The 25,082-nt window shown below is 41.2% G+C and overlaps 2 protein-coding genes across 2 annotated transcripts in view; both read right to left on the reverse strand.

Annotated features, from left to right (window-relative positions):
* LOC102214569 (sodium/potassium-transporting ATPase subunit alpha-1) overlaps positions 1-14,513 on the reverse strand; it is a 23,138-nt gene extending 8,625 nt beyond the window's left edge. The window contains exons 1-18 of the mRNA XM_005749450.2: positions 14,261-14,513; positions 13,847-13,957; positions 10,361-10,420; positions 9,069-9,170; positions 8,829-8,930; positions 8,626-8,739; positions 8,015-8,149; positions 7,467-7,584; positions 7,101-7,369; positions 6,700-7,008; positions 5,750-5,884; positions 4,884-5,076; positions 4,606-4,781; positions 4,382-4,518; positions 3,648-3,798; positions 3,395-3,563; positions 3,152-3,306; positions 2,926-3,049 (exon numbers count right to left, since the gene is read on the reverse strand). Of these exons, the coding sequence (XP_005749507.1) occupies positions 2,926-3,049; positions 3,152-3,306; positions 3,395-3,563; positions 3,648-3,798; positions 4,382-4,518; positions 4,606-4,781; positions 4,884-5,076; positions 5,750-5,884; positions 6,700-7,008; positions 7,101-7,369; positions 7,467-7,584; positions 8,015-8,149; positions 8,626-8,739; positions 8,829-8,930; positions 9,069-9,170; positions 10,361-10,420; positions 13,847-13,957; positions 14,261-14,272 (2,572 nt within the window). The 5' untranslated portion in view covers positions 14,273-14,513. The remainder of the gene's footprint in view (positions 1-2,925; positions 3,050-3,151; positions 3,307-3,394; positions 3,564-3,647; positions 3,799-4,381; positions 4,519-4,605; positions 4,782-4,883; positions 5,077-5,749; positions 5,885-6,699; positions 7,009-7,100; positions 7,370-7,466; positions 7,585-8,014; positions 8,150-8,625; positions 8,740-8,828; positions 8,931-9,068; positions 9,171-10,360; positions 10,421-13,846; positions 13,958-14,260) is intronic.
* A 1,348-nt stretch (positions 14,514-15,861) lies between these two features.
* The window catches only part of LOC102215134 (sodium/potassium-transporting ATPase subunit alpha-1-like), a 61,072-nt gene continuing 51,851 nt past the window's right edge, over positions 15,862-25,082 (reverse strand). The window contains exons 9-23 of the mRNA XM_005749454.1: positions 24,792-25,060; positions 24,391-24,699; positions 23,607-23,741; positions 22,502-22,694; positions 22,238-22,413; positions 22,022-22,158; positions 21,260-21,410; positions 21,007-21,175; positions 20,764-20,918; positions 20,538-20,661; positions 19,043-19,188; positions 18,783-18,913; positions 18,521-18,622; positions 17,499-17,590; positions 15,862-16,034 (exon numbers count right to left, since the gene is read on the reverse strand). Of these exons, the coding sequence (XP_005749511.1) occupies positions 16,006-16,034; positions 17,499-17,590; positions 18,521-18,622; positions 18,783-18,913; positions 19,043-19,188; positions 20,538-20,661; positions 20,764-20,918; positions 21,007-21,175; positions 21,260-21,410; positions 22,022-22,158; positions 22,238-22,413; positions 22,502-22,694; positions 23,607-23,741; positions 24,391-24,699; positions 24,792-25,060 (2,318 nt within the window). The 3' untranslated portion in view covers positions 15,862-16,005. The remainder of the gene's footprint in view (positions 16,035-17,498; positions 17,591-18,520; positions 18,623-18,782; positions 18,914-19,042; positions 19,189-20,537; positions 20,662-20,763; positions 20,919-21,006; positions 21,176-21,259; positions 21,411-22,021; positions 22,159-22,237; positions 22,414-22,501; positions 22,695-23,606; positions 23,742-24,390; positions 24,700-24,791; positions 25,061-25,082) is intronic.

Genomic DNA, 25,082 nt, shown 5'->3' on the forward strand with positions numbered 1-25,082 from the left:
GAGTCTGACTCGAGTCCAAGTCATGTGACTCGAGTCCACACCTCTGGTTAGCTACATTATATACTGACTCTCTTGCCAAAGGTGTTTTGCCTGATAGCCTAAATCAAGCTTGTATAACATTACTTCCCAAAAAAGATAAAAACCCTTTGGAATGTGGATCCTACAGGCCGATTTCACTCCTGAATTCAGACTATAAAATACTAGCAAAGATTTTGGCCAACCGATTGGAAAAAGTTTTACCCAACATAATCTCTTCAGCTCAGACTGGTTTTATTAAAAACAGTCACTCCTTTTTTAGTATTCGTCGACTACTTAATATAATGTACACCCCCAGTCAAGCTGCTTCTAAATGCCTCCATGGATGCGGAGAAGGCTTTCGATAGAGTAGAATGGGAATATCTATTCGAGGCCTTGCAAAGATTTGGGTTTGGAAGTTCCTTTTTATCCTGGGTGAAATTACTCTATGCCTGTCCTTCAGCTATGGTACTCACTAATAACCGTTATTCTAAACCGTTCCGCTTACATCGTGGAACCTGTCAGGGCTGCCCCCTTAGCCCCCTCCTTTTCGTATTAGCTATTGAGCCATTGGCAATAGCTATAAGAAGTAATCATGCTATTCAAGGCATTTCGCGATACGGAACTGAGCTATCAGCACTACAGCACGATTGCAGCGGACCCGTATGGGTAGAAATGGAGAAGCTCTCTTCTGGTTCTTTTTTGCTATTGTCTGTTGTAGGTGCATCTATCCCGTTACCCAAAAGCCTGACAATTGAGAATCCTGTAGTTAATAATACTATCCAAATTTGCTTTCAGTTTAGAAAACATTTTAATCTTCTGAAGATGTGCTTAGGCAGCCCAGTAGCTTCCAACTATGTTTTTTCCCCTTCAATGTCTGATGCCACATTTCAGGGCTGGCAGAGGTGAGGGCTGAGATCTTTAAAAGAACTATTAATTGACGGCACGTTTGCCTCATTTGAACAGCTGACTAATAAATACAACTTACCCCCCTCTCATTTTTTTTAGGTATCTACAAATACGACACTTTCTTTCAGGCTCTATCCCAGGGTTCCCAAATAAACCCCCCCAAGATGTCTAATACTTTTGAAGTGGAAGGACGCAGCACTGCCCATGGTTTCCTATTGGGTTAAGGATGTATTATTTCATCTTAAATTAGAGAAAATTAGGTTCGTTTTGAGAGGATCTGTAAAGAAATTTAATAAAGTCTGGAAACCCTTTTTGATATTTTTTGACCAACCATCAACACAGGTTCAGGAGTGACCTTTATTTATTTATTTTTAATTATATTTGTTTGCTTATTTTTTCTTCCTTCTTATTCTGTATACCTTGGCTGGTGTTATTTCGCACTGATTGAAAGTTTTTCCTTTTAAACTTTTGATTACTTGAGGGGTGTTGTTTGTCAGGGTGGGGTTTTATTTTAATTTTTCTCCCCTCTTTTACTTTTATTTGATGCTTTATGTTTTTGTATTTCATTGTGAAAAATAATAAATATATTAAACACCAAAATAATAAAATTACAGCATTTACATTTATGTTAGACTACTTTTAATTAACTGCTTTAGCCCACTTACAATGAAAATTTAAAAAAAAACTTGTTCATGACCTGTGTAGTATGTTAGCACTATTGGAAGTAAAAATAACTTGAACTCCAAGTTTGAAAACACAACTTTCTTTCTTTCTTTTCTTTTTTTTTAATTTTTTATAAAGCTCTGACTTGTATTATGAGTATGAGTCTGTGGTCTGGGAAATACAGTACTGTATATAATGACCAATGCTGGGCAATTAATTATGTAGTTACTTCTTCAAAAAAGTAACTGAGTTTTGCAAACGTTTTTTGCAGCTGTTTACCTAAAAATGCAGCCAAGGTGTTTTTTTAAAATAAACGTTTCAAACTATATACAGAACAATCAGGTGTTCTGCATCAAATTTGATGCCACACAAATTATTTGTGCCACTCCAAAAAAAAAATTTCTGTCCACTATGAGATAATGGAGAACAACAGCCTGATACCTGCAGGCCTGACAGCAGGAGATGTATCACTCCTGTAACACCTGTAACATTCAGCAGATGCCTCATTGTTCTGACACACACAACAAAACTATTGAAAACTATCGCAAATCTCTCACATCTCAAAACACCACTGTCAGTCCTAAAACTTCCCCCTTCCTAAGCAACTAAATGCCATGTTGCCATATCATTTTTTGATTGGTCGACATGGTACTTTTTTCCACCAATAGGAAAAGGTGGGGTTTTTTTTAATTTTGTTTTTGCTCACAGGCGGAGAGTGCTTTCGAGCGTGTTCCGTATAAAACGCTGGTTTTACCGTTTCTTCCCGCAGTAAATATAAATAACAATGGTATTCAGGAAGGCAACCAAACATTGCATATATTTTTATCATAACTCTGGTTTTACGTGGCCCACAACAACACAATTTAAAAACTGGTATAAAGTCCACACTTTTTCCGTCAATTGCTCCGTCTGTCCTGCTCACATCTCCAATGGTCGTACACGTTGTGATTAACGTGGCTTCACTCCACATCAGCCACGCCGCTTTGCTAGCTAAAACACCGGTGTCGGCACATAAGGACGCTGTCATAGCCTGTCAGCGACGCTGATTAGCTGCGTATATACGAATGTGAATCGCATTATTGGCTGGACTATGGGATAAGGTGGCATCGTTCTAATCCCATACGGGAACAGCCAGTCTCTTACTGACTAACACTGCAAAACAGAATTGTTAAAGTATTAATTTTAATTTCAATTCAGGTAGATTTTTTTTCTGTGCACAACGCAGATTTTCTGTGCACAGACAGCGCAATTGCGCACGCGCGCAGCTTAGAGGGAACATTGGTCACAAGTCATGTATCGATTATAAAAATTGAGATTTATATATAAATAATGTCTTACCAATTTGTCCGTAGGCTATACTGATGAGCCTTTCATTCACTAGCTTGTCTGTTTTGGGGTTTCTGGGCTGTCTCTTCATGATGTCGCTCTCAGCTTTCTCATAAGCCAGGGAGATGGCAGGGACCTGCAAAACCACAAGTGAATAAATATACACATGAACTTTCCACCCAAATTTGAGTTCAGTTGAATCTCTCTATAGAACAGGATGAAGAGCCAAACAGCTCACCATGTCAGTTCCCAGATCAATACAGAGGATGGTGACGGTTCCCAGGGGCAGAGGGATGTTGGCGATGATGAAGAGGAGGAAGGGTGAGATCTCGGGGATGTTACTGGTCAGAGTGTAGGCGATGGACTTCTTCAAGTTGTCAAAGATCAGACGGCCTGAAAAAAGTAATTTAGTAGATTCAGTGATGTTTCGTATTTTGTATTTCCAGATTTCTGCAGGTGTAGGTCTTGATATAGATCTTACCTTCTTCCACTCCAGTGACAATGGAGGCAAAGTTATCATCCAGCAGGATCATGTCAGCAGCCTGCTTGGAGACATCAGATCCAGCAATGCCCATGGCAACACCGATGTCAGCTTTCTTCAGAGCTGGAGAGTCGTTCACACCATCACCTGTCACGGCCACAATGGCTCCCTGGACAAGGAAGAACATGTTTTTACAAGTTCCAAACAAAACATTTGTCAAACTGTGTCTGTGAGAATCCCCCCCGATGCTCACCTGTCTCTGGCATCCTTCCACAATGATCAGTTTCTGTTGAGGGGAGGTCCTGGCAAATACAATTTCAGTGTGGTGCTTCAGCAAATCATCAAGCTCCTCTGAGGTCATGTCTTTAAGCTCCCCACCATGGACAACACAGGCCTTAGCATCCCTGAAGAAATTACAACAACATTAGTACAACAGTAGGGTATCATCAGGAGATTAGAAAGAAAAAACAAACAAAAAATAAAGTCAATTTGACCAAAACAAAGACAGCATCACCCTTAGGAAGAACTAGGACTCCCAATTATAGACAATGAGTTCTAGCTCCTCAGCCACACCTACCCTACAGCAACTGCTTTGTTCTAAGAGGGTTGTGGCTGAGGAGGTAGAGCACGTTGTCTACTAATTGGGAGTCCTCCATTTGCATCCAAGTATCTTTGGGCCAGTTACTGAACCCCGAGTTGCCATAAATCCAGCGTAAATGTAAGGTTAAAAGTTAAAATTGAAAGGTTAAAATGGAGTAGAGGTAAGGTTAAAAACACTTTTGGCATAGAAAAGGGTGCTTGTGTGACTGTGTGTTGAAGAGGTAATGAAGCTTGTAGTAAGAAAGTGCTTTAAGTGCTAAGGTAGAGTACAAAAGCACTATTTAAGAACCAGCCCATTCACCAGCTAATGGACACAGAACAATTTATACCAGCTGCTCCTTACGCTTGAGAAATACTAGCACAATGAATCTTTGAAAGAGAACTAACCTAGGGTTGACCTCTGAAACTGGAACATTCAGGCGGGCAGCAATGTCTTCAACAGTCTCATTGCCTTCGGAGATGATACCCACACCTTTAGCAATAGCCTTGGCTGTAATTGGATGGTCACCTGTGACCATGATGACCTGAGAGAGAAGAGATGAGAAAAAATTGGAGTACTTTGTACAAACAAAAAAAAAACAAATATCTGGTCATCCAAAAAGTTATCATACCTTGATTCCAGCACTCCTGCATTTACCAACAGCATCAGGCACAGCAGCACGAGGAGGGTCAATCATGGCCATGAGTCCGACGAAGCACAGGTTCTCAGTGGGGAAGTTCACTTCATCAGTATCAAAAGCAAATCCCTCTGGGAACTGGTCATCAGGCAGGTGACAGTGGCAGAAACCTGAATAAGACACAAAGAAAATGCTAGTCAGGACTTTGCAGAACTTTGCCTTTTTTTTCACTACCTAATAAAGGATGTAGCTATAGAAGGAATGCTCTGTACCCAAAACTCTCTCTCCAAGACCTCCCAACTCAACATAGGCATTCTGGAAAGCATCTTTCATCTCATCATCCAGAGCCTGCTCTTTGCCCTGAAGCACAATGGAGGAACAGCGGTCCAAAATCCTCTCTGGAGCTCCTTTCATCACCAACAGATGCTTGGTTTCCCCGGGAGTGGTGTTTTTATGGATGGAGAGCTTTGGGACAACAGAAAGGCTGGATTTAAATTCAGGTTTTATCTATACTATCAGTGGTTTATGTAATGAAAAAAAACTGGTTTACTCTAGACAGCTTTGATAAGAACTTTAGCCAAAAACAGCTTATGATTAATCCAACCACTAGGGGGCACAAATCAGCATTTACTACTAAATATGTTGTACACCGAGACTATACATAACAGACCAAGATAATCAAAGATTTAATTAAAAAGGGCATTCCAGAATGGCCTAAAACCTGTATGCCTTCTAATGTCCAGAAGGTCTGTTTGGATAAAGCAGTTTGTATTGATGACGGTATGATATTAAACCTGAGTAAATACTTTACTGATTAGTTTATTGTCTAACTCTTTTAAATTTGCAGATGCTCAACTGGCAAACCACAGCGTAATTTAAACTAAAATATATGATAAAGCAGGGTAGGGTTTAGGGGATTGCCAGGCTGTGATTGTCAAGTTGCCTTTGTATTTGGTTGTTGTGCTGTTTGTTTCACAGTCAGAGCCACAAGCCTTCTTGTTCAGGTTAAAAAAGAAATAAGATGGAAACAGCCTAAAGCTCAAATCAATGCTTTAAAACAACACTTGAGTGGCTAAACAATCTGTGGATCAGTTTTCTTTTATTTTTGAGCTTTTGTCACACTATCTGAATGGTTTACCTGGTATTTGTTTGTGGAATTGAAAGGGATCTCAGCAATTTTGGGGTATTTTTCTCTCATTTCACTGACAGATCCACAGCACAACTCAATACACTTCAGCAAGGCAGCTTCTGAGGCATCACCAGCGACATCTCTCTGTGGATTTTAGAAAAAAACTGTCATTAAAATTGGATCAACAATCACATCCCATGCCTTCTCTATTACAATATGTTGCAAATGTAGACTGATAAATACAGAACTATATATATAGATAATTTGTTGTTGAATTACATAAAATATACAGCACCTGGGTCTTAATGAATACCACTCCCTAAACTGGGTAGATGATTTTGAGGACTAGGATTCAGTTTTAATTTAATTCCACAGTACAATATCACTTGTATCAAATGTTGATTTACTCTTACACTCTTATATAAGCTTATATAAACTCTAATATAATTCACCGACTATGCATTGCCTACATTTGATTCCGTCCATAATGAGCATTAGTAGCACACTTGCCAGGATTCATTATATATATTAACTTATGTTTTTTTCTGGCCAGCCATCGCTAAAGAACCAGCTGTATATTTAAAACAGCCTTTAATTATCTTGAGTGCTTTTCTAAAGACTTCTAGCGCTGATTGGCTGCATTTGTATTTGCTTGTATCCCAAAAGTTCCAAGCCAAGTCATAACACTGCAGCACCTCACACATAGCCACTGCATCCCATGTTCACTGGGTATACTATCAAATTCCTTAAAATATTTAAAGGAATTAGGTCAATACACCACGAGGTAATAAGCTCTGTGCTTGTTTACAACCAGAGCTGTGAGGATTTGCTCCACTGAAACAAAGGTTCTTACAGTGGGGAATTATTTGGAGTCTTTCGTGATGGTCACGATGGATGAACTAGAGTACAACAGGTAGTGCTTAGGAAGCTGAGTAGTTTTACAGATGAAGATTTCTCACCTTCAGAATGGGAACGTTGCTCTGGTCAGCCAGGAAAACGGCACGGTTGCAGAGTCCAGCGATTCTGGACAGATTAGCCCAGGTGGCAGAGCTCCTGTCAAAAGAGGTACCACTCTGGTTCTCAGTGGTGTCAGCCTCATGGATCTGGTTGTCAAACCACATGTGGGCCACAGTCATTCTGTTCTGGGTCAGGGTGCCGGTCTTGTCAGAACAGATGGTGGAGGTGGACCCCAGAGTCTCGACAGCTTCCAAGTTCTTCACCAGGCAGTTCTTCTTGGCCATACGCTTAGCAGTCAGAGTCAGACACACCTACAGACAATTTAGGTTTTAAGAACCACAGTCTTTAGGTATCAATAAATATAAGGTATTTAAAAGGAATGCCATTAGACACCAAAACTCACAGTGACAGTAGCCAAAAGACCTTCTGGCACGTTGGCGACAATGATACCAATAAGGAAGATGACAGCCTCCAGCCAGTTATATCCAAGGATGAGAGAAAGGATGAAGAAAGAAACACCCAAGAAAACGGCCACTCCAGTGATGATGTGGATAAAATGCTCGATCTCAATGGCAATGGGAGTTTTTCCGCCCTCTAGACTGGAAGCCAGGGTGGCGATGCGGCCCATGACGGTATTATCACCAGTGTTGATGACGATTCCTCTGGCTGTGCCTGAAAAGAGAAGACAGACTGAGTCCATGGAAGCTTGGTGATGATTCATGATCTCTATATACATTTCTATGTCAACCACTAATTCTCCATGCTGTACCTTCAATACAGTTGGTGGAGAAGAAAGAAATATTCCTGGTTTCCAGTGGGTTTTCATTGGAGAAGTCTGGAGAACGAGTCTGGGGCTCTGATTCACCAGTCAGGGAGGAGTTGTCCACCTGAGGAATGAAAGCACAGAAGCAGGAATCAGTGACAAAAGACATCACGCTGATCAAGCCAGAAAAAGGATATATTGAGAAGCTGAGATGGAGGTGGGTTGCCAAACAGCTTGCAGGTGAGCAACAAATGTATGTTGGGTAAAGAAACTCAAACACAGTCTAGATAAGATTCCTCGTTAGGAAACATAGAAAGGTTTCTGATAAGCAATCATCTGATGCTGAGATCATGATGTGAGCTTGCCTTTAATGCTTTCGTGGACTAACATTCCGCTCAGTTACTCAAAAACCATAACACATGAATCAGAAACATTATCACAGGGCAGCTTGAGTGTAAAGAAGTAAATTGAACAGTCTAAAAATATATATTAGCTATCAAACCCACGCTCTACAAAAGTATTTGTTGGGATTAACACAAGTAGTTGATACAGACCTTGCAGCCATGAGCAGAGATAATTCTCAGATCAGCAGGGATCCTGTCTCCTCCTTTCACCTCCACTAAATCTCCAAGCACCACCTCCTCAGCATTGATGTTCTTCTTCTCTCCATCACGGATAACCAGGGCTTGCTATAAAACCAAAGACTTAAGTTAAACATTATAAAACAATAACTACATTATAAAACATGTCAAAAAGACATGATGAATATTTCTTGTTTTTAATTCCCAGATGATTCAGATGAGTGATGGTAAAATGTATCATCATTGTTGTAATACCGATGACGAAAAACTACTCCTTAGAGTTGTGCAACTAGTACTGTTGCTTGTTGCCAAAGACTTTAGTTAAACATTATAAAACAATAACTACATTATAAAACATGTCAAAAAGACATGATGAATATTTCTTGTTTTTAATTCCCAGATGATTCAGATGAGTGATGGTAAAATGTATCATCATTGTTGTAATACCGATGACGAAAAACTACTCCTTAGAGTTGTGCAACTAGTACTGTTGGGTGTTACCACTGGGAGGCTACAAAGCAATTTAAGACAAAAACAGTGTGTATAAATGGGCTGTTACATTAGCTTTTCTTTTTGTGTCTCACCTGTGGGACCAAGTTCTTGAAGGACTCCATGATCTTGGAGCTCTTGGCCTCTTGGTAGTAGGAGAAGCAACCGGTGATGATGACGACAGCAGAAAGCACAATACCTAGGTACAACTACATGAAGAGAGAAGAGAGACATAACCTTTGTAACTATTAATTCTTTAATTAATATGTCACAATCTATATAAAGAAACTATCATTACGTTATCATTTGTAGGTTCATCTTCTGAGGCAGCCTGGATACCATAAGCCAAGAAGCAGAGGATGGCACCAATCCACAGCAGCATGGAGAAACCACCAAACAGCTGGAAACAAGAGGAAATAACAATCAGGCTTTGCTGGTTGTACTGGTTTACAGTGACACAGACTTAATTTGCATTTCTACTATTTGAATATTCAAAAACAGGTTTATGGTTTGCAAGGGGAGGATGTTTGACTCTTACCTGTTTGCAGAACTTGACCCATTCAGGTGTCGTGGGGGGAGGTGTGAGGGCGTTGGGGCCATCTCGGGCCAGGATCTCTTTTGCTCTGGAGGAGGAAAGACCCTAAAAAGAAAAACAAAGATAAGAAGAAGCTGTGCAAACTATAATATAAAAAAATATTCATCTGTTCTCTAAATCTGTCTAAATCTTCATTTACTGGGTGAGAACCATAATAAAGGACAAGAACAAGAACGGTTTTATTTGGTAAACAGGTTCACTCTATTCCACAAAGACATGGTGGATTAAGGTCTGGTTGACGCAAAACAAAAGAAAACCCAAACGCGTGAAAAAAATTATCTCCCTAATCTTAAAATGAGAGCTTCCTCTGTTTTATGTGTGACTTGCAGTAAATGAAAACTCAACATACCAGTAGTAATAAAACCAAGACAGAGAAATATATCAGATGATCAAGTTGTATTTCTATTACTTCATGTGTGACTGAAAGTCTCTTTAAACAAATACCAAGATTAACAAGGAGCTTTTTTTCTCTCCTTGTTGGCAGGATCAATAAGTCTGGTGTTCTGGTGTGAATGAAGCCTTTGTTTTAGGGCAAACTCAGACAGATCAGATTTCAGGAGATAACCAGCGTCACTCAGGCATTTGGCCGTGGTGGAATTGTATTGGCTAGTGCAATTGGATTCTGTGTGTATGTAACCTTAGCTTGATGAGGAAAACATGAAGAACAACTATTGTGTAGGAGCTAGCTTTGCTTTCTTTGTACAGTGTGGCGTGCACTGATACCTTAAAGGGCTACTCTCTTTCCTCTTCCTAGAAATTTCTCGTGTCTTCTCTTGTTTGTGGGAACATGTAGCATCATTGTAACAATGCAACAGCATGACTACTTTCTAACAAAGTAGTCTTTGACCTGCTTGCAAATCATACTTATAGCCAAGACCATTACAGTACTTTTAAATAACAGGGACACTTTTTATTTCTATCCAGTGTTTTGAAAAGTCCCTTTTCACCTGCTTTTCATTGGGAGGAAGGAAGGAATGAGGCCAACACCTGTAAAACTAGGCTAAAAACCAAGAAATGAATTTCTTTGCTGCATGACTATCTGTGCCTCCACTTCTTTGCTCTTGGATAAACACTACACTGCTGGATAAGTACAAGAAAAAAGTGAAACTTTGTCCACGTCTTTAGTCCGCTGTTTGACCTCAGCTTGGATTGTGAAATCTTCCCTTACCTCTGTCTTTATCAGCTGAAAGACTCACAAAAACAAAGACACACATACACACATCTGGAATGCTCACCCTGGTTAGGTCAGTTCCATATTTTCTGTGAAGTTCATCCAAGGTTAACTTGTGATCATCCTATGGAGAGAGAAGGAAAGAGACTGAGAGACATTGCATAAATGAGACATGAAGGCTGCCGTGAGCTCAGTGACGTTCGGATTGGCTCAAGCAATCAGTTTGCTGCGAGCAAACACTCCGTAAATCGATGTCACCCAACTGATAGACTGATGTTTGCTCTCAAAAGTTTGTGCTCATTTGTTTGACATTTCAGCAAAGCTCCCCAAGAACTCTATCTGACTCAGAGGCTAACTCACGTCATTATAAGTGACATCAAAGTGAATTTGGTGCAAGATTTTCATAATGATTTCTTGTAGTGTTTAACCATGAGTGTTTGTAAGCCACCAAACGTTTTAATCAAGCAATAATTCAGTTAATTCCAAATGCGATAGTGGCAGAAACTAAAGTAGCTCTGCAAATGAACCACCAGAGACGCATGTGTTCATCGATGCCTACATTGAGATTATCTCATGTCATTCGGATGAGCTGCAGTGATATCTAACTCCCACCTTTCATTGATTGGAAACTGAGAGACAGCACAGTCATGCGATCAAGAGTGCACTAAAGCAATTTAATTTCCATTTCCAGACAAAAACGAACAAAAACAAAAATTATTATTTACAGAAATAAAGCAAGGATGTTGTTTTATAGCCACAAATTTATATGTTAATGGTTTTAAAGATAGCGGCAGATAATCTTCTGGGACTGCTGTGTCACATATCATGAGGTGACGTTGCCTAGCAACCACCTATCAATGGGCTAAGATGACCCATTTCTTTTTTTTTCTTTTTTTTGGTGTTTATGCACCTACAGCAAACCAGCTCCAGCATCGCTATCACTTTAATTTTAAAACAATGCCATCTGATTTGCATCCACAAAACCTGGATGGTGTATTACGTGGGTTGTGACGTCATCACGTTGCCTAGCAACCGCCTACCAACAGACTAAAAATCATAGCACGTGTACTGTGGCATGGGCATGTGCTGGTGATACGAAAGTACAGGATCACTTTGATTGTTTAAAGTGTAAAAGCTCCAGTCGTTTACTGCCTGCACTGTGAAAAGCGTGTCAGAGTTGTAGTTGCAGGTAAATGATTGTCACTCAGCTTTCTGCTTTAATAGATTGCAGTTTCTTTTTTGGTTAACCTTTATTTAACAGAAGGAGTGCACATCAAGTTTCACTTACTGTGTGCTGGGTTGATCTGACTAGTTAAGTTTTTAATTAAAAAAGTTAATTAAACCACTTCTCTTTCTTCACTGTGCTTGATGACATTTCTCTGCACGCTTTCCTGTCACATGAGGAAAAAAATGGGGGTAACTGCATGGTTCAATCATCATGGCCACCTTTTTGCATTACAATAAGAATGCAAAGTTTTCCATACCAAATGTGCCACAGATACTGTGCTTATATTACATGCTACAGGCTAGCTTTCATATTCTGGCTTATAAAGACCTACACCTTAGCCATCCACAAACTGCTGGGCCAGCTGAAGAAACAAACTCTATAACTCAGTAAGATCTATATTTAGGACTTTCTGTTAGACTTTGTCACAATTTATCAAATCACTAGCTGTGTTGTGTTATTGTGGGCCTGTTCCCTTTGTCTTTAGCTGGACTTTGATGCCTCGGTTAATTGTATGATGATGCAATAATCATTAACAGATTGCCAAATCCATGGGTTTCATAGAGAGTCACCTACAGTTTTACTACTGAGCTGATACATTAATCCAATACGTTATTAATATTTAACTAAAGTTCAAATCTGGGGATTATCAATCCAAGCTGCCCTTGGACAGTAAATCTTATTTTGAAATGCACATTCAATGGTGGCCTGACACATGAAAGACAATGCCTGCTTTTAATTGCAGGCCATGGGAGGTCATGGCACTTTGGTGATAGGGTTGCCATGGCATTGAGATGTCCTTCAGTGACAGCAGGACTTTGAGATGTAGTTAAGATGTACACGGGACAGTAATCATTCATGTGTGTGGAAGATGGGGCTTTTATTACCTAATAACCCTCAGTATTCTGTGACCTGCAGGATGACATTGGGAAGAAGGGACTGTCGCTTGTGTCAAGACAAAATCCCTGTAGAAGTGTCAAAGACCGCTAATAGCATGTTCTGTCAAAAATGTTGTTTTTAACAAGTTACTTTGGAGCCATGTTGGATATCTGATATTACCTAACAATATCTATCTACATGTTTTCTTTGTGACCTTGTGAAAGTCATTGACCAGCAACATTTAAAAAACACCATTCTGCCAAATAATTGATGGTTCCTCATGACAGAAGTGACATTTCAACACAGATCGCTCGCTAATACTTGACTGGTGTTTGGAGATGTTGGTAAACTTGCCTATGTGTCAACTGACCTTGTCAAGGACAAGGACAAGGCTAAAATATTTTCTAGAGTATACATCTTAAATATACGTGAATATGTACATATATAGAAATAAACGAGTAACCAGTGACTTTACGTGGTAGTTTTAAAAACGCACTAGTTTTACCTGCTTCATCTGTTTTTGACTGATAACCAACAAATCTATGTTAATCTGAATGGAAGGAAAATTTGCCTGGAATTGAAATGCATAATATTAAGAGTCTGAGATAAATGTCGCGCTGAGTTGTCTCCAGTGGAGACGTGAGAAGAGAGGTGAATGCCTCCATGTGTCGGATAAAAACCTAAACACTTAAAACTTTTAATAAAAGCATCCCTGGCTTCTAAAATACCAAAACGACCGTTTTAACTGGTCATCGGTGCTCTGCAGTTGACTTTGTCGTGAACTCACACCAAGTTCCTTGCTGACCTTGGGAAATGACCTAAGCAAGCTGCAGACTGTGACTGAGAAAAAGCTGACACCAGTGGAAAACATCTCAGTGTTCTGCTTTTTTTCCCCCTCCCTCTCTCTCATCTGTCTACGCCAGGATGTTTAAAAACCTGTCTAAACTTTTAAGTGTGAAACTTCACAACTCCACCAGTCTCTACGTCATCAGAGTCCAGTGGGAAGAGTTGAAATTTTGAAGCCTAACAATAAAATAAATGCTGAGTGTTTGTGGAAGTTTATGCATTTGAAACATCCTGGCACTCCCACCCAGCACTGACGTGTTTGGTTGAGATCAGTCTTTATAGACATGGCTTGCAATTTAATTATAGCTGTGAGCTACACTATGCAAGCAGTCCCAATAATGTGTGACTGTACATGCAGCAGTGTAAGCACAGAGCTACGTCTCATGTGACCAGCCATGAGGCCAAAGCAGAGGTTTGTATCGCTGGCAGTGACTGAGTGTTAACATGAACTGAGTGAATTTTATAAAATGACTTGACTTTAACTAGTTTAGATGTCATTTGTAGGCTTTAGTGTCACCATTTTATGCTTAAATCACATCAATCGAGGCCTCAAGTGGCAACTAATTACAGACTGGCTTTGCTCAAGCACTCTGTACTCACAAGGTCGACTTCTTTTTTCAGATCGTCCATATCCTTCTTTGCCTTGGCCTTCTTGTCTTTCTTGCCCCCATCTTCCGAGGTTGCCGCCAGTTTGTATTCATCTTTCCCTCTCTGCAGTGAAGGAAAGGGAAACAAAGTTAGCCTCTGACAAAAAAACAGAAAAAGCCTGAGGGAAGAAAGCCCTGGAGCTTCCGATTTTAAGAAGCGGGAAGCTATGTCAACTGTCCTGTTCAAACATATTGTGAAACTCCTGTAAATTATTATTAACACAAGTGAGATCTTTGAGTTCTGGAGTTCATAAACTTCCTAAAGCTGTAAAGAAAGACGTAGTCTAAGTCAATGCAGGAGAATCTGGCACTCACATGCAAAGTTAAGCAACCTTAAGCAAACTTGTGACAGAGTTCCAACACTTACCCCAAGCCCCATGACTGCAGCACGAGTCAGAGAGTGGTCAGTCCAATTGCTTTTTAAAACTGAAACTTCCCACTCCGCCTCTGCCTCTCTCTCTCACGCTCACTCTCTTCCTCTTTTCAGTCGTCTTCCACTCTCCCCAGAGCAGAGAAGGTAGAGGCGGTTGCAGAAATACACCTTTATACCTGGAGGAATAAGAGGAGGGGCTTGCTGGGTGGGGGAAGGGAGCTAAAACTGGACAGGTAGCTTAGTTGGGGGAAGTTTACTTGCATTGGGAGGAGGCGTGCCTCAGAAAGGGTGGGCTAAATCTTACTCAACTTCTCATTTTTGTTCCCACTGTAGCCGGTCTTCTCCTTCCCTCTCCCTTCCAACTGTCCTAAAATCGTTTTTTGGCTTCTGTTTTTGATTAATTTCATCTGCAGTGTTATTCGTGCGAGGGCATTGTCTCAGGTTGTGTGTGCTTACCTCACACAGTGAAAGGCAAGATAGTGAGAGACAGAGATAAAGCAACAGCTCCAAAGGTCAAAGTACAGCTTTGAAGGTGACTGATTGCCCAAAGCGTGAATAACAAAGACTGAAAGTAAAGTACCAAAAAAAGAAAAAAAAGTGAGAAGCTGACTAAAACTGACTGACTTTTATCTTGCGAGGGCGCGGGAGATAGAGGGAGAACAAAACTGTTACTCAAAACTACGATAGCATGTGGAATGCATAGGGAGTAAACCACTGAGCCTGAAGCTCAAAACAACGCCCCCCCTCCCCCTCTGAAAAAGAATCTAATTTGAAAGTGTTTTGAGATTAAAATTTTTAGCTATCTCTTGCAAACTTGGCCAAAGTTGAATGGAAAAGTGTATTTTAATTGGTGCGGTCGATACACTTAACAGGATCCAAAAGGTTTGCAGCTGCCACTGGAATCCCCACCTCAGCATTCCTGAGGTTAGCAAAGTCTAAAGTAAAGCCATAAAGTTTTAACTGACAAGGTTTCAATGAATGATTAAGCAACATAATGTGCCTGCAATACTCCGTGCCCTTGAACAGAGCGACCACTGACTGCTGACTTCTTAACTGAATGACAGTCCCTGTGAAGCAAATGGACTGCCCAAAAGTTTTCAGCACTAGCGCTCAAAGAGCCACAGTGGAACTGAAGGACACCCGTGACCCCCAATGTCCCTTATGGAACCGACACGTGCCGTTAACGCAACTGAAACTTTAGCTGTGAGGATTAAGGGCTGTCCTTGATGGCTGACTGGTGGGGGTTGTTGGATGTGTTTGTAGTAAACTTACGGCTGTTTGTAGTCACTCAACTATTGCAGGGTGGGGGGTTAGCAACGGAGTGGGAGGGAGCTTGCAAAACACTAGGGGGCGTGGGGGCGGGTGGGGGACACATGGAAAATCTCAGAAATGAACATAAGGGCTTGTAATGAATGATTAGGCAACATGGTGGCCAAGAAATACTCTGTGCCCTTGAGCAGACAAAGTGATCTCTTGACTTGTTGTCAGACTGTTAGAAGTAACAGAAAACAGGCTAACATGACCCTAAATGATGAGATAATCCCACGTTTACCAACAAGGAAAGCCTGGACAAAATTAACCACTATGCAAGCAGCGTCAGTGCACAGTATTTATGTTTTATTGAAAGCCCCACACATACATCAATATAATCTGACTATGACTTGTGGTGTTAGTGGTCTAACATCTCAAACATAGGTGTAGCATATGAAACACTCCTGTGTCCCATGCATGGCGCTGGCTCAGTAGTATGTCTCTAGCTCCACCCAACCTAGAAACCAAAGGAGACGTAATTAGGAACATCGCACATCTCGCCTCACATGCACCAGGGTTGACAAACTGATGCGTTGAAAAAACAAAAGCCATGGTTTCAACAAGCTTGCACTCAATCCTTTAAGTTTGCTGGCAGCAATCAAAAGTAAAGAGACTCGACTTGTGGAAGGGGGGGCGGGGCTTTGAAGATATATGTTGCTGAACTTTGGCCGAATGCCACCATGGCTTTGGTGGCAATGCTATTAGAAGATGTATCCTACAGGGGCGGGAGAGGCTGTGTCATTTTGGTCTCACAGATGCTGATGAGATGACATCATCAGTGAGGCCATAAATAATCAGCCTGATAACTAAAAGGATCACAAGACACTGAAATGACCCTGTAGCTCAAAAGCTATGAGTGGAGTTTCATGTAAATGTAATTGAGTAAAACTGTCCTAACATGTCTCATGTGTTAGTCTAAATGTTAACTAGTCGGACATCCTAAAAAAATCCAAGTATTTCTGGTGGAAAGGCCAGCAACATAGTGTATTAGGTGGTGATTGTATGGGATTTGGCATATAGTAAATAATAATAAATTAAAAAGAGTAAATTAAATGAAATAAAAATCTGGAAAATGAAACACACATATTTTAATGCACTGTTGTCCCATTTATCCACCCGTGTGCATTGGGGTGAACGGCCACTTTTAGAAACATCAGCTTCACAGATGTGTGCCTTGCTTAAATATAATGTAACTATTACCTGTTATTAATTCCACAAACTTTGTTCTGGTCAGAGTATCATAATAAAAATCCTTAAAAATCCTTGATGTGGGCAGTTTAATGCAGGAACAATTCCTATCAACTGTATGACTGTGCAGGAGAAAGAGTACATCTACTGATCACGGAGGGGCTTTTAACTGCAGCAACTTGAGAGGACGTAAACATAAATGGTTCCCACCCCCTTCCACCCAACCAACAGCTGAGCTTTAATGCCAGCCAGCTGATGGGCTCCTTTGTTTCAGTGGATGTGGTTCAGTAGTATGAAAATAGTTCCCACATGAAACTGTGCAAAACAAGGTTTGTAGAGTTTTTGAGCAACCAGGCCCTGATTACAGGAAGGATACATCGGTGCCACTGGCACTACAAGGAGAATGTTATTTAGTTTCATGACATTTAAGAGAATGGAGACATTTCCACAGCCTATACTGTATCACCAAATCTGGGCACTACAGGCCCAAGTTAGATTTTGCAGTGAACTATTCCTTTAAGTAGCAGGCTTGTCAAAGCACTTGATCATTTCTCTTCAAATTTGGATGTACAATAGATTTTAACGCAAAACAGCACATCTTGTGCTTCTGATTTCTCATTTGGGTAAAAAGGAGTTGCACGCTACTTCATTCAGATTAAAATGCAGAGACAAAACGGGGGTCCTGGGTGCCTCAGATAGTGAAAAAATGTAACAGAGTTAGTGAAGCTCTTACCTCCTGGGTTTCGTCTGAGGATATATCTTCTGACTTCATCATAAAGGAAGATGACGAGGGAGTAAGGGAAGGCACAGAACCACCACAATGGCCTAAAGGTATGGATGGACAGTCAGGATGAGTTACATGGCAAAAAAAGCAAAACAAAACACAAGCACACTCGTCTTTTTTCTTTCAGGTTCAATAAAGGCACATGAAAAGCTTTTGGAGTGAGCATTAGGCTGCAGAGAACCGGCTATTAGAATGAATTCAGAAGCTGTTAAAGCAAAACGAGGCAGAGAAATCTGAGGACTCTGGGTCGAGGACATATCCTGCTGATGCGTTCATCTCTTTGAGACTGCTCTCTGGCGACTCTAACGAGGTTACTGAAAGACCACTAATGCAAAGCCCTGAAAACCAGCCCACAAAACTCTGGGATCTGTTTGTTATGTTTTTGTGCTTATTTCAGTGTCCTAGATCTAGTGCAGCTGTCTACATCTGAATATATCCACAGGTAAACAAAGAAATTAAAAAAATAAAAGAGCGTAAAATAATCAGAAATAGGGACAACAACACAGAATAAGAAACTTGGATTATTTAAACACCAGAAGACACCCAAAGTTAGGGAAGTAGCATGCGAACTTTTCAGCTAATGAGCCTAAAGTGTCTTCAATGCTTTCTATTGTTCTCTTTTGGGCAAAGAAACTCCTTAGTAATAGCAGCTCTTGTGCTTCGCTCTGCCTCTGAAGAGGAAATTACCAGTGACACTAGATAATAGCCGTCTTATTTTCAACAAGAAGGTAAAGCAAGATGACACCACTGAATTAAACACAACAAGATCAACACTTTACCAGGGGATTGTCTTGTGTTCATGAATGTCATTGCATGAATAAAGGTGACAAAGAAGACGGCCACAAGAATAACACTGGAAGAGCAAAAGTGTGCTTTATGAATAATTATTGAATTCTAAGGGTGTTTTCCTGAATTTGTGGTATTACTAGATGAAAAAGAAGAGCACAAGCTTGTCTGTGCGCTTGACTCACTTCATAGGGTACATTCTTAGGGCAACATCCATGCCCGGGCAGTATGACAGAAAGGCAGCCAGTGCAGTCTCCTCAACGAGCCCAAAGATAAGGATGCGGTTCCTGCAGGGAAAAAAAGTCAGAATCACCAAAACACTGGTGAATATTCTTAGATGTTCTAAAATCAAGCATCACAACATGGGAGGTCATTAAACTTTAAAGGTGCTCTTAGTTTTGATGTAAGTCCCGCCCTGAGATCTCTTGTGTCTCCACATATACGTACGTCATTCCTTGCTTCAAAATGGAGTTCCTCCTGGTCTTACAGATGATTAGATCAGCCCACTGGACGATTACAATGCTTGTGAAGAAAGCTGTGTGGCAGGTGAACTCTACAATCTTTCTGCGCTCATATGTCTAGTGCACAAAAAACAAAATGATCAGCTTAGAAAGCCTTTTCAAGCACTGAAACTCAAGTGAACAACACAATAAAGCTGAATAATTCTCCCAGTTCAGAGTACATGTAGTAGCATTACTGTGACTGACCCATTCCTGTCCATAACTGTCTTCCAGGTCATTTAGATATTTGTCATCCCACAGCACTCTGAGTCCTATCAGGTCCATGGGGAGGAAACCGTTTTCAGCCAGGATGACAAAATATGTGAAGAAGCCAGCTGTGGCCTGCATCATACCTAACAGGAGAAAAACAACAGGGAACTTCAGGAAATGCAGATTGTATTGATTTTTCTTTTTACATTCTGTACGGTGCTTGAAAGTCCCTGACTACTTTTGATCACAAGGTGACTGCACAGGTCAGCTGATAGGAGGCAACCTTTCTGAAACCAGTAGTTCAGTCTTACTTGGGCTGACTGATGTCACTCTCAGTGGGATTGCTGAAGGTTTGCAAATAACTGCAGCAAGAGATATGTATTTGTAGTGGGGCGTGGTCTGCAATGCCTCTCCAGGTGAGATGGATGAACCTGCGTGGCAACTGCAATCACGCTTCGCCAGCTTAAAAGTCTGTGACTGTTTAATCTTGTAGTTGTTGTTGTTGTGGATGTGTGTGGTTGACAGCTGCAGAAATGCAGCCCATTGTGAGTGTACAGCAACTGTGTGTGTGAAAAGTGGTTGAATAAAGATGCTGAAAAGTGTAAGAATGTCGTTGGGTCTGCTGTGGTTATTTTACAGTGGTGCCGAAACCAAGGAGTGGAGTGGCATGGCAGACCCAGGACCGGGCCAGCCAGGGAAGGCGCTGGCCGGAATAGTGATCAAACTCACAGCCACACAACAAGAGCAGGCGGTGTTGTCATGCTTCTGGCGGGAAGAGCTGCAGGACAAGACTGAGCAGCATGTGGAGGTGATTAAGGCATGGCAGGTCGGATCTGGACCTGGCTGCCACTGCCGCCAGAGTGAAGGAGGTAGAGACTGTTCTGGCGTCCGTGCCAACCCCCAGGGCTTGACCATCTAGGCTGCACCCATCCCCACTCCTAGGGTGGGAGCGTCGATGCCCGGCAGGGGCCTGCAGCCATCGGCCATTCGAGGGGGTGACCGTGGCTCAGGGGGTTGGGAAGTTCATCCGGTTCGATCCCTGAGCTCTCTGTCCTGGTCGTTGTGTCCTTGGGCAAGACACTTTACCCTACTGCCTACTGGTGTTGGCCAGAGGGGCCGATGGCGCGATATGGCAGCCTCGCTTCTGTCAGTCTGCCCCAGGGCAGCTGTGGCTACAATCGTAGCTTGCCTTCACCAGTGTGTGAATGTGAGAGTGAATGAATAGTGGCATTGTAAAGCGCTTTGGGTGCCTTGAAAAGTGCTATATAAATCCAATCCATTATTATTATTAATTCCCATCTATCAATAGCTCGCCCTTCATAATTGCAACTGATGTATATAAATAATGCACAAATTGGCAGAAGAGTTAGAATTAACTTTTTGAGGGTTTTTGGAAAATTATATGTCATATTGAAGGTGCAGAATTCTCAAATACTGCCACAAAAATATGGATACAGTATAGTTAAAGCTGAATAAATAAATGATGCCTTACCAATCTGTCCATAGGATATACTGATGAGCCTTTCATTCACTAGCTTGTCTGTTTTGGGGTTTCTGGGCTGTCTCTTCATGATGTCGCTCTCAGCTTTCTCATAAGCCAGGGAGATGGCAGGGACCTGCAAAACCACAAGTGAATAAATATACACATGAACTTTCCACCCAAATTTGAGTTCAGTTGAATCTCTCTATAGAACAGGATGAAGAGCCAAACAGCTCACCATGTCAGTTCCCAGATCAATACAGAGGATGGTGACGGTTCCCAGGGGCAGAGGGATGTTGGCGATGATGAAGAGGAGGAAGGGTGAGATCTCGGGGATGTTACTGGTCAGAGTGTAGGCGATGGACTTCTTCAAGTTGTCAAAGATCAGACGGCCTGAAAAAAGTAATTTAGTAGATTCAGTGATGTTTTGTATTTTGTATTTCCAGATTTCTGCAGGTGTAGGTCTTGATATAGATCTTACCTTCTTCCACTCCAGTGACAATGGAGGCAAAGTTATCATCCAGCAGGATCATGTCAGCAGCCTGTTTGGAGACATCAGATCCAGCAATGCCCATGGCGACACCGATGTCAGCTTTCTTCAGAGCTGGAGAGTCGTTCACACCATCACCTGTCACGGCCACAATGGCTCCCTGGACAAGGAAGAACATGTTTTTACGAGTTCCAAACAAAACATTTGTCAAACTGTGTCTGTGAGAATCCCCCCCGATGCTCACCTGTCTCTGGCATCCTTCCACAATGATCAGTTTCTGTTGAGGGGAGGTCCTGGCAAATACAATTTCAGTGTGGTGCTTCAGCAAATCATCAAGGTGTTCTGGGGTCATGTCTTTAAGTTCACCACCATGGACAACACAGGCCTTAGCATCCCTGAAGAAATTACAAACACATTAGTATAACAGTAGGGTATCATCAGGAGATTACATCAGGACATTTCAAAAAGTAAATTATGTGAACTTTGGTACTGTCAGCAAAAAAGTGTTCAATAACACTGTCACCTAATAAAATAATCAATCCTCAGTGCAGACAGTGAATCCCAACCTTTTGTTTTTAGCATTTATTTAATCCAACAGAATGTTATGTCATATTTTGTAAACAGAGGTTTTATATGAGTTTAAAAGAGCCTAACAATCCTAACCCTGCAAAAGCGCTAAGAAGGATAGTAATTTTAGTGTGCTTTAACGTGAACACACACACACACACACACACACACACACTATAACTTGTTGATGAATAAAAAGCAAAGCCACCAGCTAAGCATCACGCCAAGATTTAATAGATGTAAATTAATGGTAAAAGCCTTTTTGGCTGTGTAGCAGTCAGGACCTCTGAAAGACAGAGTTAATTTAATTTAGCAGTTTTTGCAATTTCAAGCAAACTTTAAAGCTGTATCATTAAAGAGAGAAACATTTTGAACAGTTCTCACTTGTGGTCAAGAAACTGTCAAAGCTACTTCAATAAATCTTTGAAAGAGAACTAACCTAGGGTTGACCTCTGAAACTGGAATATTTAAGCGGGCGGCAATGTCTTCAACAGTCTCATTGCCTTCTGAGATGATACCCACACCTTTAGCAATAGCCTTGGCTGTAATTGGATGGTCACCTGTGACCATGATGACCTGAGAAAGAAGAGAAAAAATTGGAGTACTTTGTGCAAACAAAAAAACAAACATCTGGTCATCCAAAAAGTTATCATACCTTGATTCCAGCACTCCTGCATTTACCAACAGCATCAGGCACAGCAGCACGAGGAGGGTCAATCATGGCCGTGAGTCCGACGAAGCACAGGTTCTCAGTGGGGAAGTTCACTTCATCAGTATCAAAAGCAAATCCCTCTGGGAACTGGTCATCAGGCAGGTGACAGTGGCAGAAACCTGAATAAGATACAAAGAAAATACTTGAAAGATTCCCCTTTGCTAGCTAAAATTGAAATATACAGATAGCGAAGGAGGCTAGCTGTACCCAGTACTCTCTCTCCAAGACCTCCCAACTCAACATAGGCGTTATTGAAAGAGTCTTTCATCTCATCATCCAGAGCCTGCTCTTTGCCCTGAAGTAAAATGGAGGAACAGCGGTCCAAAATCCTCTCTGGAGCTCCTTTCATCACCAGCAGATGCTTGGTTTCCCCAGGTGTGCTGTTCTTATGGATGGAGAGCTGTGGGACAGCAGGGAGACTGGATTTAAATGCAGGTTTAAGTGATTTACGTGAAGCAAAATTAAAAGAGCTTTACTCTAAACCGTTTGACAAGACTTTTTACTAGATTAATCAAAAACATTTAATAGATTCAGGTAAGGCAAGTTTTATTGATAAAAATGCTGTTGTTAAAATTAGACTGAAATAAAATATATGTAAAATATAGACATGGCTTAGGGCCCTGAAAAGTAAGTTCATGCAATGTACTCTCACCAGCAGGGGCGACTCCCCTGGTTGAAACAAGTAGTATGATTGCAGAAGTGTAAAAGGATATTACAGTCATTTTGTTCTGATTTATAACTTCAGTAAATACTAGGGCTGTCAGCATTAATCGCTTTGCAATGACGTTAACGGAAAAACTGCATTAACGTGGTGCTAACACGTTAATCGAGCTACCCACACTAACGCGTTGACGCCGTCCAGCCCCACACAAAGGGTGATCCACATTAACCCGTTAACGGCGATAAGCCGCGTTAATGTGGTTTTGGCATTAACGTCATTTTAATGCGATTAACACTGACAGCCCTAGCCTGAGTAAATACTCAATAGTTTATCATCCAAATCTCTAGTTTAAGTGTTATTTAATTCAATGTGATATTTCTTTTGTAAATCAAGCCCTCATTTATAGTGAAATAGATAATAAAGTGCAAAGGGTAACTAGCCTGAGACTGACAGCTTAGCACTATATTAGTGTGCAGCATCCCCCCCAGATCAAATCAAGTTTAAGGAAATCAAGATTGGGATTGCCTTAATTCTAAAGTTAAGACTTTGAAACAAGGCTTTCTGCAACTTTATAGTATGTGTTTTGTCTATAGATGTGCTTTTTTTGATCTAAACATTTAAGGGCTTTATCACACTGTGTGGATGGTATACCTGGTATTTGTTTGTGGAATTGAAGGGGATCTCAGCAATTTTGGAGTATTTTTCTCTCATTTCGTTAACAGATCCACAGCACAGCTCAATACACTTTAGCAAGGCAGCTTCTGAGGCATCACCAGCCACATGTCTCTGTGGATTTAAGCAAAAAACAGGGTTAGTAAAATAGGTTTATCATCACATTCCATGCCTTCTTTATAACAACATTTTGTAAATGATAATTGATGTGTACACAACTGTATTTAGGTAATCTGTTGCTGAATTACATCAAAAATATGGCAATCACATGGTTGTGGATGTAATTTACTAAATTGGATAGATGATTATGGAGACCACGACTTAGACGAAGACTATTATACATCTGTATATTTAAAACAGACTTTAATTATCTTGAGTGGTTTCATAAAGATTTGTAGTGCTTTTTGGCTGCATTTGTATCTGGTTGAATCCCAAAAGTTCCAAGCCAAGCGATAATACTTCAGGACTTCCTACATAGTCACTGATTCCCAGTATTCATTGGGTATACTATCAAACTCAGGAAAGAGGGATAATAAGCATTGTCTTTGTGTACAACCAAGGGTATGAGAACTTGTTACGGTACATGGAAAACAAATGTTTCTGATTTGTTCTTTCAGATGGATTATTTGGATGGGAAATTATTTGGAGTCTTTGTTGATGTTCACGATGGATGAACTAGAGCAGTTCATCCATCGTAAAACTGCTCTAGTTTTACAAACTGCTCTGTAAAACTAGAGCAGTTTTACAGATGAAAATTTCTCACCTTCAGAATGGGAACGTTGCTCTGGTCAGCCAGGAAAACGGCACGGTTGCAAAGTCCGGCGATTCTGGACAGAGCAGCCCAGGTGGCAGAGCTCCTGTCAAAAGAGGTACCGCTCTGGTTCTCAGTGGTGTCAGCCTCATGGATCTGGTTGTCAAACCACATGTGGGCCACAGTCATTCTGTTCTGGGTCAGGGTGCCGGTCTTGTCAGAACAGATGGTGGAGGTGGACCCCAGAGTCTCGACAGCTTCCAAGTTCTTCACCAGGCAGTTCTTCTTGGCCATACGCTTAGCAGTCAGAGTCAGACACACCTACAGACAATTTAGGTTTTAAGAACCACAGTCTTTAGGTATCAATAAATATAAGGTATTTAAAAGGAATGCCATTAGACACCAAAACTCACAGTGACAGTAGCCAAAAGACCTTCTGGCACGTTGGCGACAATGATACCAATAAGGAAGATGACAGCCTCCAGCCAGTTATATCCAAGGATGAGAGAAAGGATGAAGAAAGAAACACCCAAGAAAACGGCCACTCCAGTGATGATGTGGATAAAATGCTCGATCTCAATGGCAATGGGAGTTTTTCCGCCCTCTAGACTGGAAGCCAGGGTGGCGATGCGGCCCATGACGGTATTATCACCAGTGTTGATGACGATTCCTCTGGCTGTGCCTGAAAAGAGAAGACAGACTGA

This window comes from Pundamilia nyererei, unplaced genomic scaffold (genome assembly GCF_000239375.1).
Source record: "Pundamilia nyererei isolate P.nyererei 1_Seehausen unplaced genomic scaffold, PunNye1.0 scaffold00245, whole genome shotgun sequence".
Lineage (NCBI taxonomy): Eukaryota > Metazoa > Chordata > Actinopteri > Cichliformes > Cichlidae > Pundamilia > Pundamilia nyererei.